This window comes from Myxine glutinosa, chromosome 1 (assembly GCF_964187855.1).
Source record: "Myxine glutinosa chromosome 1, kmMyxGlut1.1, whole genome shotgun sequence".
NCBI classification, from domain to species: domain Eukaryota; kingdom Metazoa; phylum Chordata; class Myxini; order Myxiniformes; family Myxinidae; genus Myxine; species Myxine glutinosa.
Window position 1 is genome coordinate 49,552,309 of NC_136261.1, and position 22,049 is coordinate 49,574,357.

Genomic DNA, 22,049 nt, shown 5'->3' on the forward strand with positions numbered 1-22,049 from the left:
AATTCTAAATGCAACTCGGCACAACTCCATAGATGGTACAAAAGATGTTTCAAGGCTTGCCATGGCCTGCTGCATTTGAAATCCCCCAGTTCACACTTAACCAATACACATTTCCAAAACCACAATAATCACCCCTCAGTCTCCAATAATCATCACTCCCTCTCCAGTTTCGACTCTCACGACCACATCAAAACACATAACCACAACACAAAAACATTACCCACCCACAAGACACTGTGTGGCCCCCATTCCATATCCCCCTCACCGGCCATGTCATCACTCTCACCCGCCTCCCAACTCCAAATTACATGTCCCCCCATTTACCAAGCAAGTCCTGAAGCCTGGGACAGTACACATCAACACTCACATCAAGTGCAGGTAACTACCGGCAATCCAAAGTGCAATCCACCCATCACAATCCCAAAATTTCACATTGGGCCTACCAAATTTCACCAAATTTCTCTTTTGTCCCCACGATACTGGCAGGTATGTGGATCCGCATCCAACGGTGATCATCGCTACACAACTACCTGTGGCCACGACAGCTCCGCACCTCTACCGTGCAAAGGTCATCGGGACAAGGTGAGCAGTCAAAACGCCAACATGGCCCATGAGTGTCCATAAGGGTGCGACCCACCATCCATCCTTCGGCCCCCCTGCGAGGAACACAGCTGCACCAGCCCCAGCTGGCCAATGTGGTGAGCACTTGCTGCCAAAAACACACTACCGCACGCACAACCTCGGCCCTGGGGGAGACGGTCGCAGTGCGTGGCATTCCCCTCACGTCACCTACGCCACTCTCTCGTCCCCCAGTCCACAGAACCGCAGCCCCCCAGTGCTCACCCACACTTGACCACACCAAGGTCCAGTCAACAGCCATGCTCCACCAGGAGACCCACCCAGAAGACATGGTCCACACACTTCGGACACGCACAGCACCACGTTGACCCTCAGGCTACACAACTACATCCCCATAATCCCACGTCCCAAATATCAGCACAGTTGCCCCCGCAACCAGTTGAAAGCTGTGTCCTGCTACCCTATCAATTTCATCACAGCCTCCAACACTTTGGTCTAACACACCTGGATCACTAATGGTGTCACAAAACAGTGTCCACCATTTCTCTTCACAAAATTCACCCTTAAATTTGCATCTAACCCACAGATTACCCATGCCAAACATTTTTCACATTTCACTAATCTCAACCAAAGAAAGATGCTTTGCCATACACATGCCAGCCAAGCATGGCCCATATGCTCGGCTCGTTACACATTCCCGATTCACATTCCCATAGCTCTCTTCCCAAACCGAGAGTCCATAAATCATAACGGAACATCTGCGGAAGGTCACACTCACACCATCACGTTCCACAGATGCCCCAATGGTTGTCCAGCAGGCTATTTCCATCCCTGTCCATTCGGTTCAACCCATGTCCATAGCCCAGCACAACATGTCAGGTCACGACATGCTGGCTGTCCCAAAGTCTCAGGGATAGGGTGTCAGGTCGCATGCCCGGGTGGTCACTACATCAGGCCCATCTTGGCTGTCCGCGGTGCCACCACCAAAGCGCGACCCACAACACCTCCCCCTAGTGGTCCTCAATATCTGCCATCCCCGGCTTGAGAGACCACCTCAGACCCCTCTGAAGGTCTTAACCCCCACCAGGGTCCGGTATCCTTGTCGGCCCGAGCCACCAGCTCGGACGGCGCCCCGACGGACAAGGGATGCCACACTCCACCAGACCCCCCGTGGGGCCCAGGTCATACCATGCCACCCATGGCTGGACCGCACGTCCAAATCTCGCCAGCACAGCCCCCCAGCTGGCTGGCATCCCCAAATTTTGAAAGGGGCAACTTTTCCCCGAGGCCATCTCCAATGACCTCCCCATGTCCAAATCCCGCAGCCCGGGGACCAACTCTCCCCATGGCTGCGCCAAATCAAACTCCCATTTTAATTTAACTTTAAATTTTCTTTTAGAAATTTTGGCTCCAGGTGATTTAACCAATCACCGCAGCTGCAGGTAACAACCTCTACCACCGGTTGTTCTGCCCCTCCCTGCAACTGGTCCAAATTCCCTACAGGGACCAAATCCTCAGAGGCTCTATCTCCCGATCCTCCAAGATCCAAATCCAGCCTGGAGTCAACACACTCCCCCAACTGGTTCTGCAATTTCGGAGCCTCCTGTTCCCAATTGTTGTGCACGGTGAGGATCCCCACAGTCACCACAACCACCTCCTCGGACCGACACCTCATTACCCAGACTCCTTTGGGCCTGGTCAACCTTTACCTCCATGGGACTGTCCCAGGTCCCCAGCCGCTGGATCACATCAAGCTCATCCTCATCATCAATCCCACAAATCATTTGCGGCCCCGACAGGTCTTCCCCAATATCCCCAATAAATACCCAGTCCGGCTGCATTACACGGACCCCCCCTTGCTCTGCACCACCACCCTGGTGCTGCACCAATTCCAATTCATCCCCCTGTTAAGGTGTTGTGGCATCCACCCGGTCCCGACAAACAACCAGGCCACCAGGTGGGAAACACTCCCTACTACAATTTGCACATTCCACACTCACCTGTGCGCACTCCACATCTACCTGTAGGCATTCCCCATCCACCTCTGCACCTGCAGTCTCTCAATCTACCTGTGGACATTCCCCATCCACCTGTGGACATTCCCCATCCACCTGTGCACCTGCAGTCTCTCCATTTACCTGTGGGCACTCCACGCTCACCTGTACACATGCCACAATTGCCATTCCTGGTGCAATTCCCAATTTTGCCATTCCCGGCTCCTGAGCCCCGTCGGCACCAAATCTCTTCATTTCTCCGTTTAGTTCACACCCCTGGGACTCCATTTTGCTTTCCATTCGCTCACCATCGGCCCTCATTTCTCCCATCTCATTTTGCAATCCCCAAATTTGATTTCCCAATCGCTCACCCTGAGCCTCCATTTTGTTTTTAATATCTCCCATCTCCTTACTCATTCCCTCCATTTTATTTTCCAACCCACTTTTCATTTCTCCCATTTTATTTTCCATCCGCTCACTCCGAGCATCCATTTTGTCATTCATTCCCCGAATTTCCCGAAGCAATTGATCCAACATCTGGTCGTTTATCGGGGCCGCTCCTGCTCCCGACTCCCCGGTAGGGGAGGGGGGTAAGTTGGTACTCAGGACGGGGGAGGTTCCAAGACTCTCCTCAATCTAATTCCTCTATTTCCGGCTCACTCCGACACTGACGGAGGCCTCGCTGCGTACCTCCATTTCGTCGATCTCTGACATCCGCTTTTCAGAAGGTCGTTCCCCGCGCGCGTATTATTTTACTTAAAAAAAACAAATTTAAATTTGTCGAAGACGCGATATTGCGCTCCATATGCCCAATTGATTATTCAAATTTCTCCGCCTCGACTATAAAAATTTCGGTTCCAAATTCTGGGCGGGGTTTTTCACCCAGCTGGCGTCGACTCGCTTCCTCCGGACAAAAAAATTGTCCGCTAGGTTCGAATCCCTAACTCCTGACACCAAATGTCATGCAACCGCCGAAATTAATATCTGGCGGTCGCGGATGCCGATCACGAAGGCTTCAACTCCGAGGCGGAAACTCAATGGCGGATTCCAAAATCTAAAACACCGAAGCGCATGGAATGGAGGGAAGCGGCGCAAGTCCCCGCAGCCTTAACTGTGAAATCAACCACCCGGTAAACTGTGTTCAGGAATATGTACAAAAATAATGCAAGGGTTTATTCAGGAAAAGCAAAGACAGTAAAAACACACGCCGGTAATAAAATAAGGTACTAAATTGGGTTCCCACGCACAACAGATTTCAAACACGAACAGGGGATGTGAATTAATAAAAAGAACACGTTATGTTAAATGTATACGCGGAGCTCGGCTTATCTGTCTTTGTCGTCTTCTTCTGCTGCTGTCCAACACCAGCCCGCTCGGCCCGAACGCACACCACGAGGTCTTGCTCCGAGCTCCGATCCTCTCACCACCCACGAGGTTGGTGCATCAAGCTCCAAAGCACCCAATGCAGGCCAGCGGCTTCACACGAGGTCGATCCCCACATGAAGCACGAAAAGACAGGAACGGAGAGAACGCAGGTGTGACTGCACGTCTCGTCCTTCCAACTCGCTTCTCAACTGCTCACTACCAACTGTGCACTGCAAAACCAACTCTCGACCACGAATCCACTCTCTACTGAACTTCCAGGGGCCAGGAGTGAACTCGTCTCAACTCAACACCAACTCGTGACTCATGGGCTGCGCGACTCTCAACTCCCAAAAACTGCTTGTGCACACGAACACGGAATCAGATCTGAACTCCTGCTCAACTCCTGCTCAAATGCGCACACGAACTCTCGATCCAACTGCCAGCAAAGGCGTCCGGCGCTGTTAATATCCCTGGCCGGTGACGTCAGCTTTGGCGCACTGTCCTGCGAATCAGAGCCTCCCCCGACTCGCCGGCTCATCCAGGGGCACGCCCACTGCGCCGCTCTCACTCCCGTCCCCTATTCCTTGGTCACAGCACGTGCTATGTGAGGCAGGTAGGCCTCTCGGAGGTGTAAATGGTGGCGGCCAATTGTGGCGGTGTTCTAGCCCGATTTCTTCCTAAGTCACGTCAGGGGGGAAAGGCATCATTAATGTTGTGCTAAAGGGACCCTAACCAAGTGTTTAAGTGGTGTGCAGTGCCAAAATGGACAGAGGTTTGATTACCAGGTGAGACATACAAGGGCTCTACACATTATTCCCTACACTACTTAACACACGAATCTCCTGGTAGATTCACAATCATACATCTTAGCCGACAAAACGCCTACACATGACTTATTACAGGTAGATTCCCTATCGCGACAGTCGAAGCATGTTACCGACTGAGATCTACTCTGCTCTACATATATGACTACCCAAATTCGTAACAGTAACAATAATTGACAATTATAATAAGGATAATAACATGACTCGCCCTGCTGCTCCTGTAGTAAACGGGACTATCAGTACATATATATATATATATATATATATATATATATATATATATATATATATATATATATATATATATATATATATATATATATATACATACATACTTGTTACTTTGGGACCTGGAAGGGCTCCGTTCCACTTCTGAAACCTGCATATGGAGATGACAACAAACGACACACACAGACACACACACAGACAGACACAAACACACACACACACACACACACACACACACACACACACACACACACTTACAGTATGGTCTGTCATTCATGCACCAGCTAACCAGGCCTCATGACGTTGCACTGAAGGTTGTAGGAATTTGGAACTTGTTCAGGGTGTCGGTGATCGATACTGCCTTACTCTTCATCAAAGATACTGTGGGATCTTAATGTCCACCAACTAATGCTGGCAGATGTGACACCAACATTAATATTCATCTGAAGGTCGGTCCACTTTGTGATGCAATACGCTGCCTCCTAAGCACCAATCTGGCAGTTTCTATAATCAAGTCAGGAATCAAACCCAGACTATATATACAGCCCAGAGGTAAATGCACAACTCTGCATCATTGTCAGATATACATTTAATATAATTATTACTGCCTATAAAATGGTGTAAAACTGGCTCAAATACATGTATGTACTGTATGTGTTTTTTGTCTAATGTTTGTTGTCTAGCAAGATCAACTCAATGATGCCTTTTTCATTACATTCTATATTTATCGATGTAAAACTGCTGGATGTACTGCTTTCTCAGCCAATGGCATTCAGCAGATTCACATTACATGAGTTTGCCATTTCTTGCCAAATGATGTAAATGTGCCCCAAATACCATGGTTATTGCAGGCATGGTAAAATGCAAACAATGACCAGAGATTGGAAAAAAATAATTCACCAGTAAGAGCTTATCTGCATTTGCTATGTTATTATAAGAGCATTTGTTATGATTAATTACTGTTGATAATTGATAATTAATTACTGCATATGATTGATAAGAAACACAATGATTAAATTTTGATATGAAACACAAAAAAGTGTTTTCTATGCATTTTGTTCACACCTAAATCTAATTCTAACACAGTGAAAATCCTCTGGGCCATTCTTGCAAAACAATATCTGTCAACCACCTCAAATGCAAAACCACTTCCATTGGGGAGGTCAGCTATTGAGACCTTGTCAGCTGAAGTTGAGTGTGATGAAAGTGTTACATGATTGCAAGCAAATTAAGTCAAATACGCTCATTTGACTGAAGAAAGAAAATAGATGAGCACAAAAAAATGGTCATTTAGGTCTTAGACGAGGGGCTGGCAGGATGGCCTGGAGGTGTACGCATGCTCGCCTCTGAGCGTATAGCCACATGTTGCATACAAAATGAATTAAAGAGTCTTATAAATCATCATGTTCAAAAAAGAAAAGATGAGCTGCAACCACGATTTAGCAAAAAGTAGTTTAATATGTACCATTTGTGCAAACGAGTTAATCTCTCAAAAAGAATCCTCTACCAACCCCATTGCCCAAGATTTTGTTACAGGAACAAAACCGTGGCATTCGCTATCGCTTCAATGTGCCAATTGCTGCAAAGGATGGTGCCGACGGAATGTACACCTGGCATCGAATACCCTGGTCTCCTTGCTCCAGGTCCTGTGCTGGAGGTATTGTTGAAATTGAACCGTTCTAGATGTTTTGTGCCAACATTTGGTCCGTGTCATTGTTCTGCCCTCACAAAACAAGGCCCTTATCTTTGTGTCACGTCTCTATGAATGAGTTTAACCTGCTATACCTGTAAAATTAGAATTGCTTTATAATGTAATAACTCAGTTTATACAGTCATGGCCAAAAATATTGGCACCCTTGCACTTTTTCAAATAAAGCACCATTTCTTCCAGAAAATTGTTGAAATAAAAAAATGTTTTGGTGTCCACATATGTATTTCTTTGGATTGCAGTGGAACAAAACAAAAAAGCTGAAAAATTACTAAATCTTAGCTTATTCCACACATAAATCCGAAAATGGCCCAGACAATATTATTGGCACCTTTTAGAAGTTGTTAGAAATAATTCGATTTCAAGTAGGTGATTCTCCTTTACTTTGGAATTGAACTCACCTGTGGTGAGATGCAGGTGCCTGCAAGATAAAAATCACTCATTCAACCAGTTTGAATACAGAAAAGGAGTCATTCCACTGTTTTGTGTCACTGTGTGTATCGCAATGAGCATGAAGAAAAGAAAGAAAAGCAGAGAATTGTCTGAGGAGGTCAGACACAAGAGTGTAGCCAAGCATGGACATTGGACAATCTCAAGGCTACACGTCCATCTCCAGAGACCTTGATGTTCCTGTGTCCACCTGACGCAATGTTATCAGGACGTTTAAGGCCCATGGCACTGTAGCCAACCTCCCAGGACGTGGCCGCAAGAGAAAACTTGATCGAATATTGCAGCAAAGGATTGTTCGAATGCTGAAGAAAGCACCTCAAACAACTGCCAAACAGATTCAAGGTGACCTTCCGACACAAGGTACGACAGTTTCACTCAAACCATTCATCACCAACTCAATGAAAGGGGGTTCTATGGTAGAAGATCCAGGAGAATGTCCTGTGGACAGATAAGACCAAATTTGAGCTTTTTGGTAAAGCACATAATCTCTATGTTTACAGAAAACAAAATGAAGCCTTCAAAGAAAAGAACACCTTCCCTACAGTCAAACATGGAGGAGGTTCAGTGATGTTTTGGGGGTGATGTGTTGCCTCTGGCACTGGGTGCCTTGAATGTGTGCACGGCATCATGAAATCAGGAGATTACCAAGGCATTTTGGAGCGCAATGTTCAACCCAGTGTCAGAAAGCTGGGTCTCCATCAAAGGTCATTGGTCTTGAAGCAGGACAATGACCCCAAACACACTTCGAAAAGCACCCAGGAATGGCTCAATACAAAACGCTGGACTGTTCTGAAGTGACCAGCAATAAGTCCAGATCTAAATCCCATTGAATACCTGTGGGGATACCTGAAAACAGCAGTTGGGAGAAGGCACCCTTCAAATCTGGGAGAACTGCAGCAGTTTGCACAAGAAGAGTCGGCCCAACTGCCAGTAGAGAGGTGTAGGAAGCTCATTCATGGCTGTAGGAAGCGCTTGACTGCAGTTATTTTGTCCACAGGCTGTGCTACCAAGTATTAAGTTTAGGGTGTCAATAATTTTGTCAATGCCATTTCTTTTTAATTTTTGATTTAAAAGGATATATTAAGTTCTGAATCAAAAATAAAGGTTCAGTAATATTAACAGTAAAATATAGAATTGTGGAGACCAAATACTTTTGTCAAGTTCAACTTATTTTTCGACAAAATTGTGAGTTATTTGAAAAATGTGCAATACAAAAATCTCTTATAAGCCGCCAATTGAATGGAGAAATGAAACCTAGCAATCTGTAGTGAAAAAAAGAGATTTTCGTCTGAATTGCTTGCATATAAGGCTCGAAAGGATAAGGCTCCATAATTCTCCCGAAAGCGTTTTCATCACTAATTTAGTTTCCAACAGTTTCTTCAAACTCCCACTGATCAGATTCAACATACTGAGAACCTTCAGAGTTGCTAATGACAGTAGAATCGGTATCGGAATCCGAGCTCGAAATCCATTGTTTCTCTATGTAAGCCACCATTATGATCGAGGTGGTGTTCTTAGTGTGACGTCACTGGCAAAAATCAACACTAGGACATTTTCGGCACTTTGTGATTGGCAATAAAAATTCAATTTTTCCCTTCAAATTAGACCGTGATTAATGATTTTCAGTGGTTTTTCAGAAAAACAAAAATTTGCGTTTCACTTCAACCTTTAAGTGAGCTCTTGTGGTATTCTGGAAGGCCTCATCTTCCTTGTGCCATCAGCTGGTAGTTTTGCTGTTTATTTGGATTTGTCCCATTTTTTAACATATACCTGGACTGATAGGAGGTGCACAATAGACTAGGTTTCCTTACCATGTCCGGTTGTCATCTTATTTTACTGAGACCACTAGACATCTCTAACTCATTTGTTTTTCAAAAACAACTTTTGGTACAAAGCTTCTACTTTTTGGGAAGATGGTGGCATGAGAGCCTTTTCTTTTTTGCATACTTTTTAATGATTTGTCCTGACCAAACTAGCTTACTAAAAGTACTGGGACAATACAGAAGGATTCTCATCAAGTTAAAAAAATTTAATTGACAATCTTACACTTTGCTATTCATCCGCCATCCTTACACATTCGTAGATACATCCTTTGTACAACTCGTACATACATCCTCCTCTTGTTCCACCAAATGGTAAAGCCGAAAATGTCAGCACCTTGTGATCCTTCACAGCAGATAGTTCTAACCTTTTCATTCTTATGTTTTCTGGCTGATATATACTGCTGGACATATTGTCTGCAATACACAGCTGAGCCTAAAACACATGCACTACAGAACCGGGCTCAGCAAATGCACATTACACAACTGGGCCTAATTCGGGCACACTACACTACCAGGCCAAACACGCACTACACAACCAGGCCTACCACACGAACACTGCAAAACTGGGCCTAGCACATGCACAATACACATCCTTGCTTAATGTGTACAATCTACCCAACCAGGCCTAATATATGAACAACACACAACCGGGCCTAACATGCTGCATGCACTACTTAACCGGGCCTAACATGCTGCATGCACTACTTAACCCGGCCAAACATGCTGCTTGCACTACGTAACCGGGCCTAACACACACTACACAGCCAGGTATAACCTGCACATTCTACGCAATACTGAGCCGAATGTGCACAACACCAATATGAGTTTCTCAACCATGCTTTTCATATGCTACACAATCAGCCCTAATACACTGATACACAACTAGTTGTAACATTGATGGAGGATGGAGGAATGAGGTGATCTACATTAGCAAATTAAACTGACTATAGACAAGAAGCAGGACAGCCTACTTGATGCCATTATTGTGCCATTTTGAGGCCCACTTATAAGAGCCTGCCAGCAGAGTGAGACATCTCAATGCTCATGTATGTGGTGTTGCTTTCTCACAACATGCTAGCGTGATAGGTACATCAGCAGTATATTGTACTTTTCAGCTAATAAGAATGGCAGCAGGTCATGTTATCTATGATCGTGACATAAGACGGTCAGGCCTTTGCAATTCACTGGCTAGGCCTATTCTATGAAGGGGTTTCCTGGTGGCTCTTCCCGCCGAGCACCATCAATGGCAATTGACAAAATGGAACAGAAAAGGCGATCACAAAAGCAATCAAAGGCGATGTTTCTGAAAACGGTAATAAAACAAGGTGTCCGCAATAAAATTACAGACGGACTTGATAACATCAAAGCGGCAGGGAATCTCATTGCTCAAGCTTTCACTCTATTTTGTGGTGCGGGCAGTGCCCGATCTTTTGTGCTGAAAAGCTTTCCTGGCATCAAGTTTTGATGAGCGTGTTGCCCCGTTCATGCCATCATAATCTATCAGAGACGTCAACAGACTCCCTCTCAGCATCCTGCTGCTAATGATTCTTGTGCATCAGTTACCCATGCTGCTCCCTGCCTTTAGACACCCTTAGCCAAGCCCAATAACTGTGACAGTCAGGAAAACAATGGTGCCCCTACAACCAGACATAGTCGTGGCCAAAAATATTGGCACCCTTGCACTTTTTTAAAAAAATGCACCATTTCTTCCAGAAAATTGTTGAAATAAAAAATATTTTGGTATCCACATATGTATTTCTCTGGTTTACAATAGAACAAAATTTAAAAAGCTGAAGCAATTACTAAATCTTAGCTTATTCCACACAGAAATCCTAAAATGGCCCGGACAATATTATTGGCACCTTTTAGAAGTTGTTATAAATAATTCGATTTTCAAGCAGGTGATTCTCCTTTACTTTGGAATTGAACTCACCTATGGTGAGATGCAGGTGCCTGCAAGATAAAAATCACTCATTCAACCAGTTTGAATAGAGAAAAGGAGTCATTCTGCTGTTTTGTGAGCATGGAATCGATGAGCATGGAGAAAATAAAGAAAACCAGAGAATTGGCTGAGGAGGTCAGACACAAGATTGTAGCCAAGCATGGACAATCACAAGGCTACAAGTCCATTTGCAGAGACCTTGATGTTCCTGTGTCCACCGTATGCAATGTCATCAGGAAGTTTAAGGCCCATGGCACTGCAGCCAACCTCCCTGGATGTGGCCGCAAGAGAAAACTTGATCGAAGATTGCAGCGAAGGATTGTTCGAATGGTGGAGAAAGCACCTCGATCAACTGCCAAACAGATTCAAGCTGACCTTCAGACACAAGGTACGACAATTTCAACTCGCACCATCTGTTGCGAACTCAATGAAATGGGGTTCTATGGAAGGGGATCCAGGAGGACCCCACTGCTGTGAGAGAAACACAAGAAAGCCCAACTGGAGTTTTCCAAACCACACCTGAACAAGCCAAAATCCTTCTGGAAGAATGTCCTGTGGAAAGATGGGACCAAATTAGAGCTTTTTTGTAAAGCACATCATCTCTATGTTTACAGAAAACAAAATGAAACCTTCAAAAAAAAGAACACCTTCCCTACAGTCAAACATGGAGGAGGTTCAGTGATGTTTTGGAGTTGCTGTGCTGCCTCTGGCACTGGGTACCTTGAATGTGTTCATGGCATCAGGAAATCAGGAGATTACCAAGGCATTTTGGAGCGCAATGTTTAACCCAGTGTCAGAAAGCTGGGTCTCTGTTGAAGGTCATGGGTCTTGCAGCAGGACAATGACCACAAACACACTTCAAAAATCACCCAGGAATGGTTCACGACAAAACGCTGGACTGTTCTGAAGTGGCCAGCAATAAGTCCATATTTAAATCCCATTGAACACCTGTGGGGAGATCTGAAAACAGAAGTTGGGAGGAAAACTTTAGGAAGGGAAACTCACCCTTCAAATCTGGGAGAACTGGAGCAGTTTGCACAAGAAGAGTGGGCCAAACTGCCAGTAGGAAGGTGGAGGAAGCTCATTCATGGCTTTAGGAAGCGCTTGACTGCAGTGATTTTATCCAAGGCTGTGCTACTAAATATTAAGTCGAGGGTGTCAATAATTTTATCAATGCCATTTATTTTTATTTTCTGATTTCATAGGATATATTAAGTTCTGAATTAAAAACAAAGGTTCTGTAATATTAACAGTGAAATAAAGAATTGTGGAGGCCAAATACTTTTGTCAATTTCAACTTATTTTTCGAGAAAATTGTGAGTTATTTGAAAAATGTGCAAGGGTGCCAATATTTTTGAGCTACGACTGTACATTGGCTGGATAGAGAGCAATTATTGGTCACTTTGAATGGTAATCTTTCTCATTGAGCCTTAGCTTTACAATGTAATTTGCTTCTTTTAAAGCTGAAAAGGGTTACTTATTGTCAATATCTGCCAGATATGTGAGCCATAAATGGAGTCATGTGACGTGTTTCGTACATAGCTTTCTTGTTCTTGTAGGAACACAAAGCCGTGAAGTGGTGTGCCGTAACACCGAAGATGGTACTACAGTGCAGCATCAGTTTTGTGCACGTGGTAACAAGCTCACCGAGAATTCACGTCCATGCAACACTGAGGCTTGTCCTGCGGAGTGAGTAACACAAAACTTTCAAACCCAAATCAAATTTCTTTCAAAATAACATTAATCAATATCAAAAATGTGACTATGCCAAAGCATTTTTTCTGGTATATCTTTCATCGTTACAGCTAACAAAGTGATTCCTCATAACAAGTTATTATCTCTTGCCCAATGGCGATCAAGGAGCGTCATAATCGGTGGGGTGAGGGGTATTCATTGATACTTATTCTCGAAAGCATTTCAGCGATCAAGGTATTTAGGGAATTGCGTAATTGCATATTTCCAATTTCAAACATTCTGATAGATAATTCTAGAAGCTACAGGGGTATCATAACTAAGAATGTTTGTTACTGTGACAGAAGAGCAAAGGCCAAAACCCACGTGATTGGCTATGAGGTATTGTGGCTGTATGTCTATTGCATGGTAGTTAACGTGATTGTACAATTATCAGATAATATTATACATACCGAAGCAATTCTAAAAGCTTAATAAAAAAATCGCCCCTGTGTCCGAAGGAAGCGGTGCAGTTTGGCAGTATGTGTGTCATCCATGCAAGTTGCAGGACTTCCAGATGCTGACAGCTTTAGAACCCATTAGAATCACCCTTTAGAACCCTTTAAACCCCTCTAGAATTACACTTTAGAACCTTTTAGAATTAAACAAACATTGAAAGGTTGAGAAGTGGGTTAGAAAGGTTCTTCTTCATTTTTGGCAAACGGACGGATGGAAGGAAGGACATAGCCAAATATTAAGCGGCTTCAGCGCTTCAGAATTTATTGCCATATCTTTTGGGAAATTCCAGGAATGTAGCCAGTGAGAATAATGCACTGACGTTTATTTTCCCAATAATCCAAAATTTGCCACTTGTACCTCTGCCACTGAAGATGGATGGATATTATATATTCACTTCTGTTTGTCTGACTGTTTTGTGTAGCACAACATCCAGTGGTTAACATGGGCCCACAATCCGGCAGGGTTTATTACCACCAGTTATTAAACAGGATTACAATAAAGTGAATCTTTTCGAGAGTCAAAATGAACAAATTCTATTTTGTGGTGGAACAAAATGGTGGTAACACAGGGCAAAGCATTTCTTAAGAAATACATAAATAATATATTCACAAGAGACATGATAAACAAAATCCCAATCGACAGATATAAAAAAAAACACAAAAAATAACCACACACACACACACACGAGGGGTAAAAGGCACAATATGAACACTAGGGGTGTGTTCCATTGTCAATCGGCTTGTAGAGCACTTACCAAGCATTCAATGCCAAAGAAGCGCATCAATAGCTGCCTTCCACATCAAACCAACGCACCAATTGCTAACAGTCTGTGTCAACCCAGTGCACCAATGGCTACTGTCCACCCCGAGCCAGTGCACCAATGGCCATCTACCATGCCGAGCCCCATCCCCTTGTGGGGAATATGAATGGCACCTTAGTCCAAACACTTAGTCGAAAATACAGGAAGAGTGTCTAAAAGTTATGGGAATATACATGGCATATTAGGCCTTATTCCAATCAAAACTAGATGGTATTCATACAATACTTACCTTGCACAGTCAACTTTGGGCGAGCCAACTCTGTTTTTGAAGGGTTTTTTGTTTCCTTTGATCAAATATGGCTGCCAGACCACGTGAGTGATTACATCATAAATTTATATTCTCTAATATAATTGTTGCATAGATCACGCTCAATAAATTTCAAACTGATCAGACTAAGCGTTGTCCATGCCAAATTATGATGTCATAATTGCGACACCAATGATGTCATCGTTAACAACACCTATTCCCCATGCAGAGTTCTTTGCAATGAGCCACGTTTCAATTTTTTCAATGGAGCAGTTTTGGAGATATAGAGGTGTAACCTTTTTCTGTTTTTCCAAGATGGCGCCTGTACCATGTGACTTATTACATCATAATTATCATTAAAATATTCTACAGGAGGAGGTGCTCCTACGGTGAAAATTTCGTGTCCATCAGACCAACAGTTGCAGAGAAAAAACATTCATACTGATCGGATGAAGCATTATACTTGTTGAATTATGACGTCATAACGAAAATACCGATGAAATCATCATTAACATATCTTATTTCCCATGAGGAGTTCTTTACAATCAGCCATGTTTCAATTTTTTCCATGGAGTGGTTTCAGTGATATGGAGGTGCAACGTTTTTCAATTTTTCCAAGATGGAGCCTGTACCACGTGACCTATGACATCATAATCATCATTAAAAATTCTACAGGAGGAGGTGCTCATATGGTGAAAATGCTGTGTCCATCAGACTTAGTTGTAGAGGAATTTAAAAAAAAAAACTTATCAGATCAAGCGTTGTACTTGTCGAAATATGACGTCATAATGAAGGCACCAATGACATCATCATCAACATCTTTTTCCCCATGGGGAGTACTTGGCAATGAATGTTGTTTCAACTTTTTCCATTGAGCAGTTTGGGAGATATAGAGGTGTAAAGTTTTTCCAAGATGGCGTCTGTACCACGTGACCTATGACATAATTATGAGTAAAAAATAATATCCAGGTGGAGGCGCTCCTATGGTAAAAATCTTTTGTCAATCAGACCAACGTTTGCCGAGAAAATGAGTTTTTAAAATGCAGCCACGTATTCCACACGTACGTACGTACCCAAATGCCTAACCCTGCTTTTCACTTCGCGAGTGCAGGGTAAAAAAGACCAATTACTGCACCATAGTCACAAGAAGGAAGCTGGCCATTAACCACACACACACACACACACACACACACACACACACACACACACACACACACACACACAACTTTTTCCAAACGTAACTATACTTTGTGTCAAAAATGCTCTTCTGAGCCACAGCGAGAAGGATTTTTTTTGTTGTTTTTTTGTATACAAGATCGAGGCTCGTGAAAGAGCTAACATTAATCACACAAAAAGTCAAACCGACACACAAAACACAAAAAACAAGGGGAGTGGCAGACAAGATGAGGAGAGAGGGGGAAGGACACAAACACAACATTTGAGAGCAGGGACATCAGGAGGACTTGGGGGGAGGTGGGAGAGGTATAAAACATATGAACACTGCAAGGACTCTGGGGTGAATTAGCGGGGGTAGAAAAGATCAAGGTTTTGGATGGGGGAAGATAAGAGATGGTGGTGAACAGCTGTATTAAAGACCTGGAGGGAGGAGTGGGATTGAAGGGAGTGGGGGAGTTTGTTCCAGAGGCGGGAGAAAAGGGGAATGAAAGAGTGAAGGTGAGCAGAGAGCCTAGATTTTGGCAGTTTAACCATAAGAGGGTTGCAGGCAGATCTTGTGCGACCTGAAGGAATATTGGGGGGACAGAGCACAGAGAGAGCTGGGGGAGCAAGGCCGGAGAGGAGTCGGTAGAAGACCGAAAGACCACCAACCTGCCTGCGGTGAGTGAGTGAAAGGCCCTCGGAGTTAACTTCATCACAGGAGATTCCAATAATTCTGAAAGCTTTGGCCTTAACAGTGTGAAGCCGAGCTAGGTGTGAGGCAGGAGCACCAGCCCAGAGGGGGGAACAGTATTCCATTGAGCTGCGGAATGAAAGCCTTGTATGTGGTGAGGAGCTCAGGTGTGCCAAGGAAGGACTTCGCACGACGGAGGATGCCCAGTCGGCGACTGGCTTTGGAGGCCAGCTTGGAAATGTGGTTTTCCCAAGAAAGATCATGGCAGATAGTGAGACCCAAAACCTTGAGCGACAGAACTTCTTGGAGAGGATTGTTGAGAAAGTAGATGGGAGGGTTTTCCAGTCGGTCCTTTCGGAGAGACATTGTAAGAGTGTGAGATTTGTCAGGATTGAAAGACATGTGCCACTTGTTTGACCAGTCTGTGATTTTGTCCAGGTCTGCAGAGAGTGAGGAGGCTGCAGACTGCCGATCTGAGGGATGACGAATGGAGCGGCAGATAGTGGAGTCATCAGCAAAGAGATGGAGAGGAGTCTCCAGAGAGTCGGAGAGATCATTGATGAAGACCAGAAATGGCACAGGGCCCAGAACACTACCTTGGGGAACTCCAGCCAGAACAGGAAGGGGAGATGAGAGAAATCCATTCAGGGCCACACGTTGCCTACGACCAGAGAGGAAGTCCGCAAGCCATGAGTGGAGATTTCCATGGATACCATCGGAGGAGAGTTTCGTGAGCAGAGCTGGGTGCCAGGCCGTATCGAAGGCACGTGATATGTCAAGTGAGACAGCTCTGATTTCCTGTTTGGCATTGAGGACCTCCATCCATTGTTGAGACAGCAAAAGCAACATGTCCACTGTCCAGAGTAGAATGACCTGGTCTGAATCCAAATTGATGATTAGAGATCAAGCCATTGGAGAAGAGGAAGGATTTGATATCCGAAGCAATGATGGATTCCATGACTTTGCTGATAATTGGAAGCAGGCTGATTGGTCTGTAGTTGCAAGGATCTGTTTTTGCACCTTGTTTGTGTAAAGCGGTAATGTTTGCTGATTTCCAAGATGCTGGCAGATGACCTTGAGCAAAAGAGAGGGTGAAAAGAACATAGAGAGGGTGAGATAGAGTGGCAGAGCAGGATTTTATGACCCGTGGGCTGATGCCGTCTGGTCCAGTTGCAGAATCAGAGTCGAGGTTTGACAGAAACTTCTCCACCTTGTCAGGAGAGAAGGACATAGAGTCCAGGAGCAGTTGGGTTCGACTGGGAAAGGTGGGAACAGAGAGAGATGGGTTTGGGACACAAGATTTTGAGGCAAACACAGAGTTGAGGCATTCGGCTTTGTTACGTGCGGTGTCAACTGTGTCGCCATTTGAGGTAAGGGAGGGGATGGAGGGGGAACAAACACCAGACATGGATTTGACCAGACGCCACCAGGATTTGGAGGAAGGAGACAGGTTTGAGAGTCAATCTTGAGTGTGGAGAGATAGTGCTTCCTGGCACTCCTGAGGGTAGACACACACTTGTTTCGAGCTTGGTGGAAGGAACTGAGATTTCCCTCAGTTGGATTTGCCTTCCAAGAGGCAAAGGCAAGTTGTTTCAGGGCAACTGCCTCACCACAAGATTCAGTGTACCATGGACGGGAGGAAGGGTAAGACAACTGAAGACCTGAGCGTTCATTCAGCACAAAGACAACATGCTTAAAATACATGTTAAAGCAATCATGTGTTTTTGGTTTTAAAACGATAAGAGAACACAAGTCGGAACTATGCAGGTGATAACCAAAATATATGAAATATAACTCAATTAACACCTGATGTTGCACACATTGCGAGCTGAATCACCGTCGCACACATAATGTCTGGGGAGAACTCAAACAAGGGGACCTGAAGAAGAATAAGTGGGTCATATACTGTATAATAACACCATGTACAGTCCTCTTGTAAATGAATTACACTGCCTCATTTGAGCACGTTTGCAGTTTTAATGGATGCAATCTTTTAGCCTTCATATCAAAATCCAATGGCGCTGAGCACAAGGAAACCTGTTGATTGTGTGTGAAAGCTGCAGCACTTGGAAAGCATTAATCACCTGCGATGCCAAATTGATGCCACTTGTTTTGCAGATGGCTCATTGATGAGTGGTCAGAATGCAGCCAAAGTTGTGATGGAGGTGTACAGTCACGTACAGTGAGATGTGTGCAGCGCGTCTCGCCTGACCGTAACGAAGATGTGCTCGATGAAGAATGCATGAGCAAGCGGCCTGTGGATTCGGAAGTTTGCAACAATCAGTCGTGCCCACTGCGGTGGCATGCACAAGACTGGTCTGAGGTGCCCAGGGGAGGTGGGGAAGTTCAAAGGAAGTATCTGTGATTTTGATGTTGATGCAGTATTTTTCTGGAGAAGCAGTGGTCATATCTACAAGCAGGCAATACAAACTAGAATGGCTGTCGTTAGGGACAGGTTCGCCTGCATATGGTAGAGCTTTTGAAAGGTTGAATCAGGAAAGGATTGGAATGCTGGATTCTAAATTTGGTTTGTACTGTACTCGCAGGGGTACCTGGCGTTCCCTGGTCTATATTTTTTGTGGGGCCCAAAAACACTTCCCTGCGCAGTCACATTGGTCCATTGCTGTGATGGCAGAAAATTTTCCTCTCCATTTTGTCATTGCAACCCATTCCCTACACCTTTCTTCCCACACACTCAATTTGCACAAGTAGTGCACCACACGATGTGGCCCAGGCTTCAAGCATCGTATTGTACAGTGCAGAAGCAGCGATCTATCTTGCACATTCCCACAATCGGCCTGCCCGACTGTAGGTCGTCCACCGACCACACTTCCCTACACCACTGAGGAATGGGATTCCCACACACTTCCCTACATCCACAAAGGAATCGGATTCCTACACACTTCCCTACATCCACAAAGGAATCGGATTCCTACACACTTCCCTACATCCACTAAGGAATAGGGTTCCCACACACTTCCCTACACCCAATAAGAAATCGGATTCCTACACACTTCCCCACACCCACTGAGGAATGGGGTTCCCACACACTTCCCTACACCCAATGAGGAATGGGGTTCCCACACACTTCCCTACACCCACTAGGGAATGGGGTTCCTACACACTTCCCTAGACCCACTAAGGAATGGGGTTCCCACACCCTTCCCTACACCCACTAAGGAATGGGGTTCCCACACACTTCCCCACACCCACTGAGGAATGGGGTTCCCACACACTTCCCTACACCCACTAGGGAATGGGGTTCCTACACACTTCCCTAGACCCACTAAGGAATGGGGTTCCCACACCCTTCCCTACACCCACTAAGGAATGAGGTTCCGACACACTTCCCTACACCCACTAAGGAATGTCCCTACACCGTAAAATACTCCCCAGTGGTCACTGATGAACCTCTGAAAGTTTGAAGAACATCTGTTCAGCCATCTGAGAAAAATAGCGACACAGACAAACGGCTCTGTTCTAATATAGAAGACTAGTCGAATGCACCCGGCGTTGCCCGGGTTCTTTTTGAATGAATTTACTACTATAATTCAGCTTTTACTCGCGGCGTAGAAGATTGACTACTATAATTCAGCTCAGCTTTTAATTGCGAAATGGGCCAAGCTCGGCCGAGGCGGCCTCGACCGGCCTCACCACCTAGCCTATAACCTTCCCGGGGCCCATCCCGACATTTTTGGTTCTTTTTGAATGAATTTACTACTATAATTCAGCTTTTACTCGCGGCGTAGAAGATTGACTACTATAATTCAGCTCAGCTTTTAATTGCGAAATGGGCCCAGCCCGGCTGAGGCAGCCTCGACCGGCCTCACCACCTCGCCTATAACCTTCCCGGGGCCCGTCCCGACATTTTTGGTTCTTTTTGAATGAATTTACTACTATAATTCAGCTTTTACTCGTGGCCATAGAAGATTGACTACTATAATTCAGCTTTTACTCGTGGCCATAGAAGATTGACTACTATAATTCAGCTCAGCTTTTAATTGCGAAATGGGCCCAGCCCGGCCGAGGCGGCCTCGACCGGCCTCACCACCTCGCCTATAACCTTCCCGGGGCCCGTCCCGACATTTTTGGTTCTTTTTGAATGAATTTACTACTATAATTCAGCTTTTACTCGCGGCCATAGAAGATTGACTACTATAATTCAGCTCAGCTTTTAATTGCGAAATGGACCCAGCCCGGCCGAGGCGGCCTCGACCGGCCTCGCCACCTAGCCTATAACCATTCCCAGGGCCCGTCCCGGCATTTTTTGTATTAGAGGTTTCCTCCTATCTTTCACCGTTCAGGAGATTAGCACGCAAACAAACAAACAAACAAACAAACAAAAACTTTCTTTTATATATATATATATATATAGATAGATTAGGCCTCACTTTCAATGAAGCTATTCCTTTCATCATTCCCCCATTTCATATTCATATTCCCCCATTCCTTTCCCATTTCTTTCCCATCCTATTTCATATTCCCCCATTCCTTTCATCAATGAAGCTATTTGTAATGCAACTGGTTTTGAACAACGTTTATTACATATTGATAACAGTGCTTATGGTGATAGGATGATGATGACGATGACGTCAATGTAAATGGAAAGTTCTATGATATTGCTGTGATGGCAGAAAAATTTCCTCTCGATTTGTCATTGTAACCCATTCCCTACACCTTTCTTCCCGCACACTCAATTTGCACGAGTAGTGCACCACACGATGTGGCCCAGGCTTCAAGCATCGTATTGTACAGTGCAGAAGCAGCGATCTATCTCGCACATTCCCACCATCGGCCTGCCCGACTGAAGGTCGTCCACCGACCCGTGTCCGATGCTCCCGCGGCCGCTGTCCACCACCTCGATGGGTCACTGGAAGCTGGGGTCCGGTACGTCTGAGCACTTGTTCGCTGTCTTTATGCTGTTCACCTCATTGTACCTCTCGACAAATGATAATCATAATGTTGTTATCTGAGAAAAAAATTAACTTTACAGCTTTCTAAACCTGCTGTCCTTCCCAACCTATTTGTCTGAAGTGTTCCGCACACTGTGGCGTGGGGCAGCAAGCACGAACGGTGCGCTGTGTGGCACACTCGGGCCAAGCTTCAGACGGATGTAGCCCTGGCTTGCGTCCTCTAGCCATGCAGCAGTGCGAGACCAAGTGCGGCACACCACCCAGCATTACTGCAGAGGGTGAGAATGGGTGTGATATGCTCAAAGGAGGTCATGCAGACCTCTAAATATTAAAAAAAAAAACGAATGTTTGTTCCTTGAGAAGTAAAATTAATCAAAAAATGGTAGTTTAGTTTTTGTGACTTTAAATAAATATTGCAACCTGGCCTTAGTTACCTCCGCCACCGAAGGTGGACACAGGTTATATTTTCACCCCTGCCTGTCTGTTTGACTGTTTGTCTGTGAGCAGGATATCTCAAAAAGTTATGGACAGATTCTGACGAAACTTTATGGACTGGTTGGGTTTGTGACAATGAAAAATTGATTCCATTTTGGTGAAGATCCGGATCCAGATACTAAGGTTTTTTTATTTTATTTTAAGTGATTCTTCACCATTGAGAGAAGGGGCCAAAACAATATATGGTACGATTACATTATAGTACGATATAGTAACATTATATTACGGTATGGTTACAAAGCTGTGACCATGCATGTTCAAGCGTGTATATGCAGCAGAGTTCAAAGCCTCTCATTAAGCTGGACGACGGTGTTGGTTCATACGGGCCTGAAGAGTATGTAGGTCTCAGTGCATGATGGGTCGCCACATCCGATGCCATAAACCAAGTACACGCATCCTATCCTTCTGGATCCTGTCCTTAACGTGAACTAACTAGATGTGCAGAATTCTGTGTGGTTTATATGATGTAACAATGCCAAATTTGGAGAAGGATCTTCTTACTTTCTCAGGAACAGGACGATAGATGCAGGAGAAATTCAATGGAGGCAAGGGTTTGTGAGGTGGCGTTCACATCTCGGCCGGGAATCAAATTGCCAAACTCCCAGATGCTCTAACCGTTATG

At 44.8% G+C, this 22,049-nt stretch overlaps 1 protein-coding gene across 1 annotated transcript in view; it reads left to right on the plus strand.

The window, feature by feature from the left end:
* The window catches only part of LOC137423610 (A disintegrin and metalloproteinase with thrombospondin motifs 6-like), a 353,906-nt gene that overhangs the window by 328,550 nt on the left and 3,307 nt on the right, over nucleotides 1–22,049 (plus strand). The window contains exons 24-28 of the mRNA XM_078770793.1: nucleotides 6,515–6,647; nucleotides 12,473–12,602; nucleotides 18,138–18,342; nucleotides 20,730–20,906; nucleotides 21,054–21,210. Coding sequence (XP_078626919.1) covers nucleotides 6,515–6,647; nucleotides 12,473–12,602; nucleotides 18,138–18,342; nucleotides 20,730–20,906; nucleotides 21,054–21,210 — 802 coding nt within the window. The remainder of the gene's footprint in view (nucleotides 1–6,514; nucleotides 6,648–12,472; nucleotides 12,603–18,137; nucleotides 18,343–20,729; nucleotides 20,907–21,053; nucleotides 21,211–22,049) is intronic.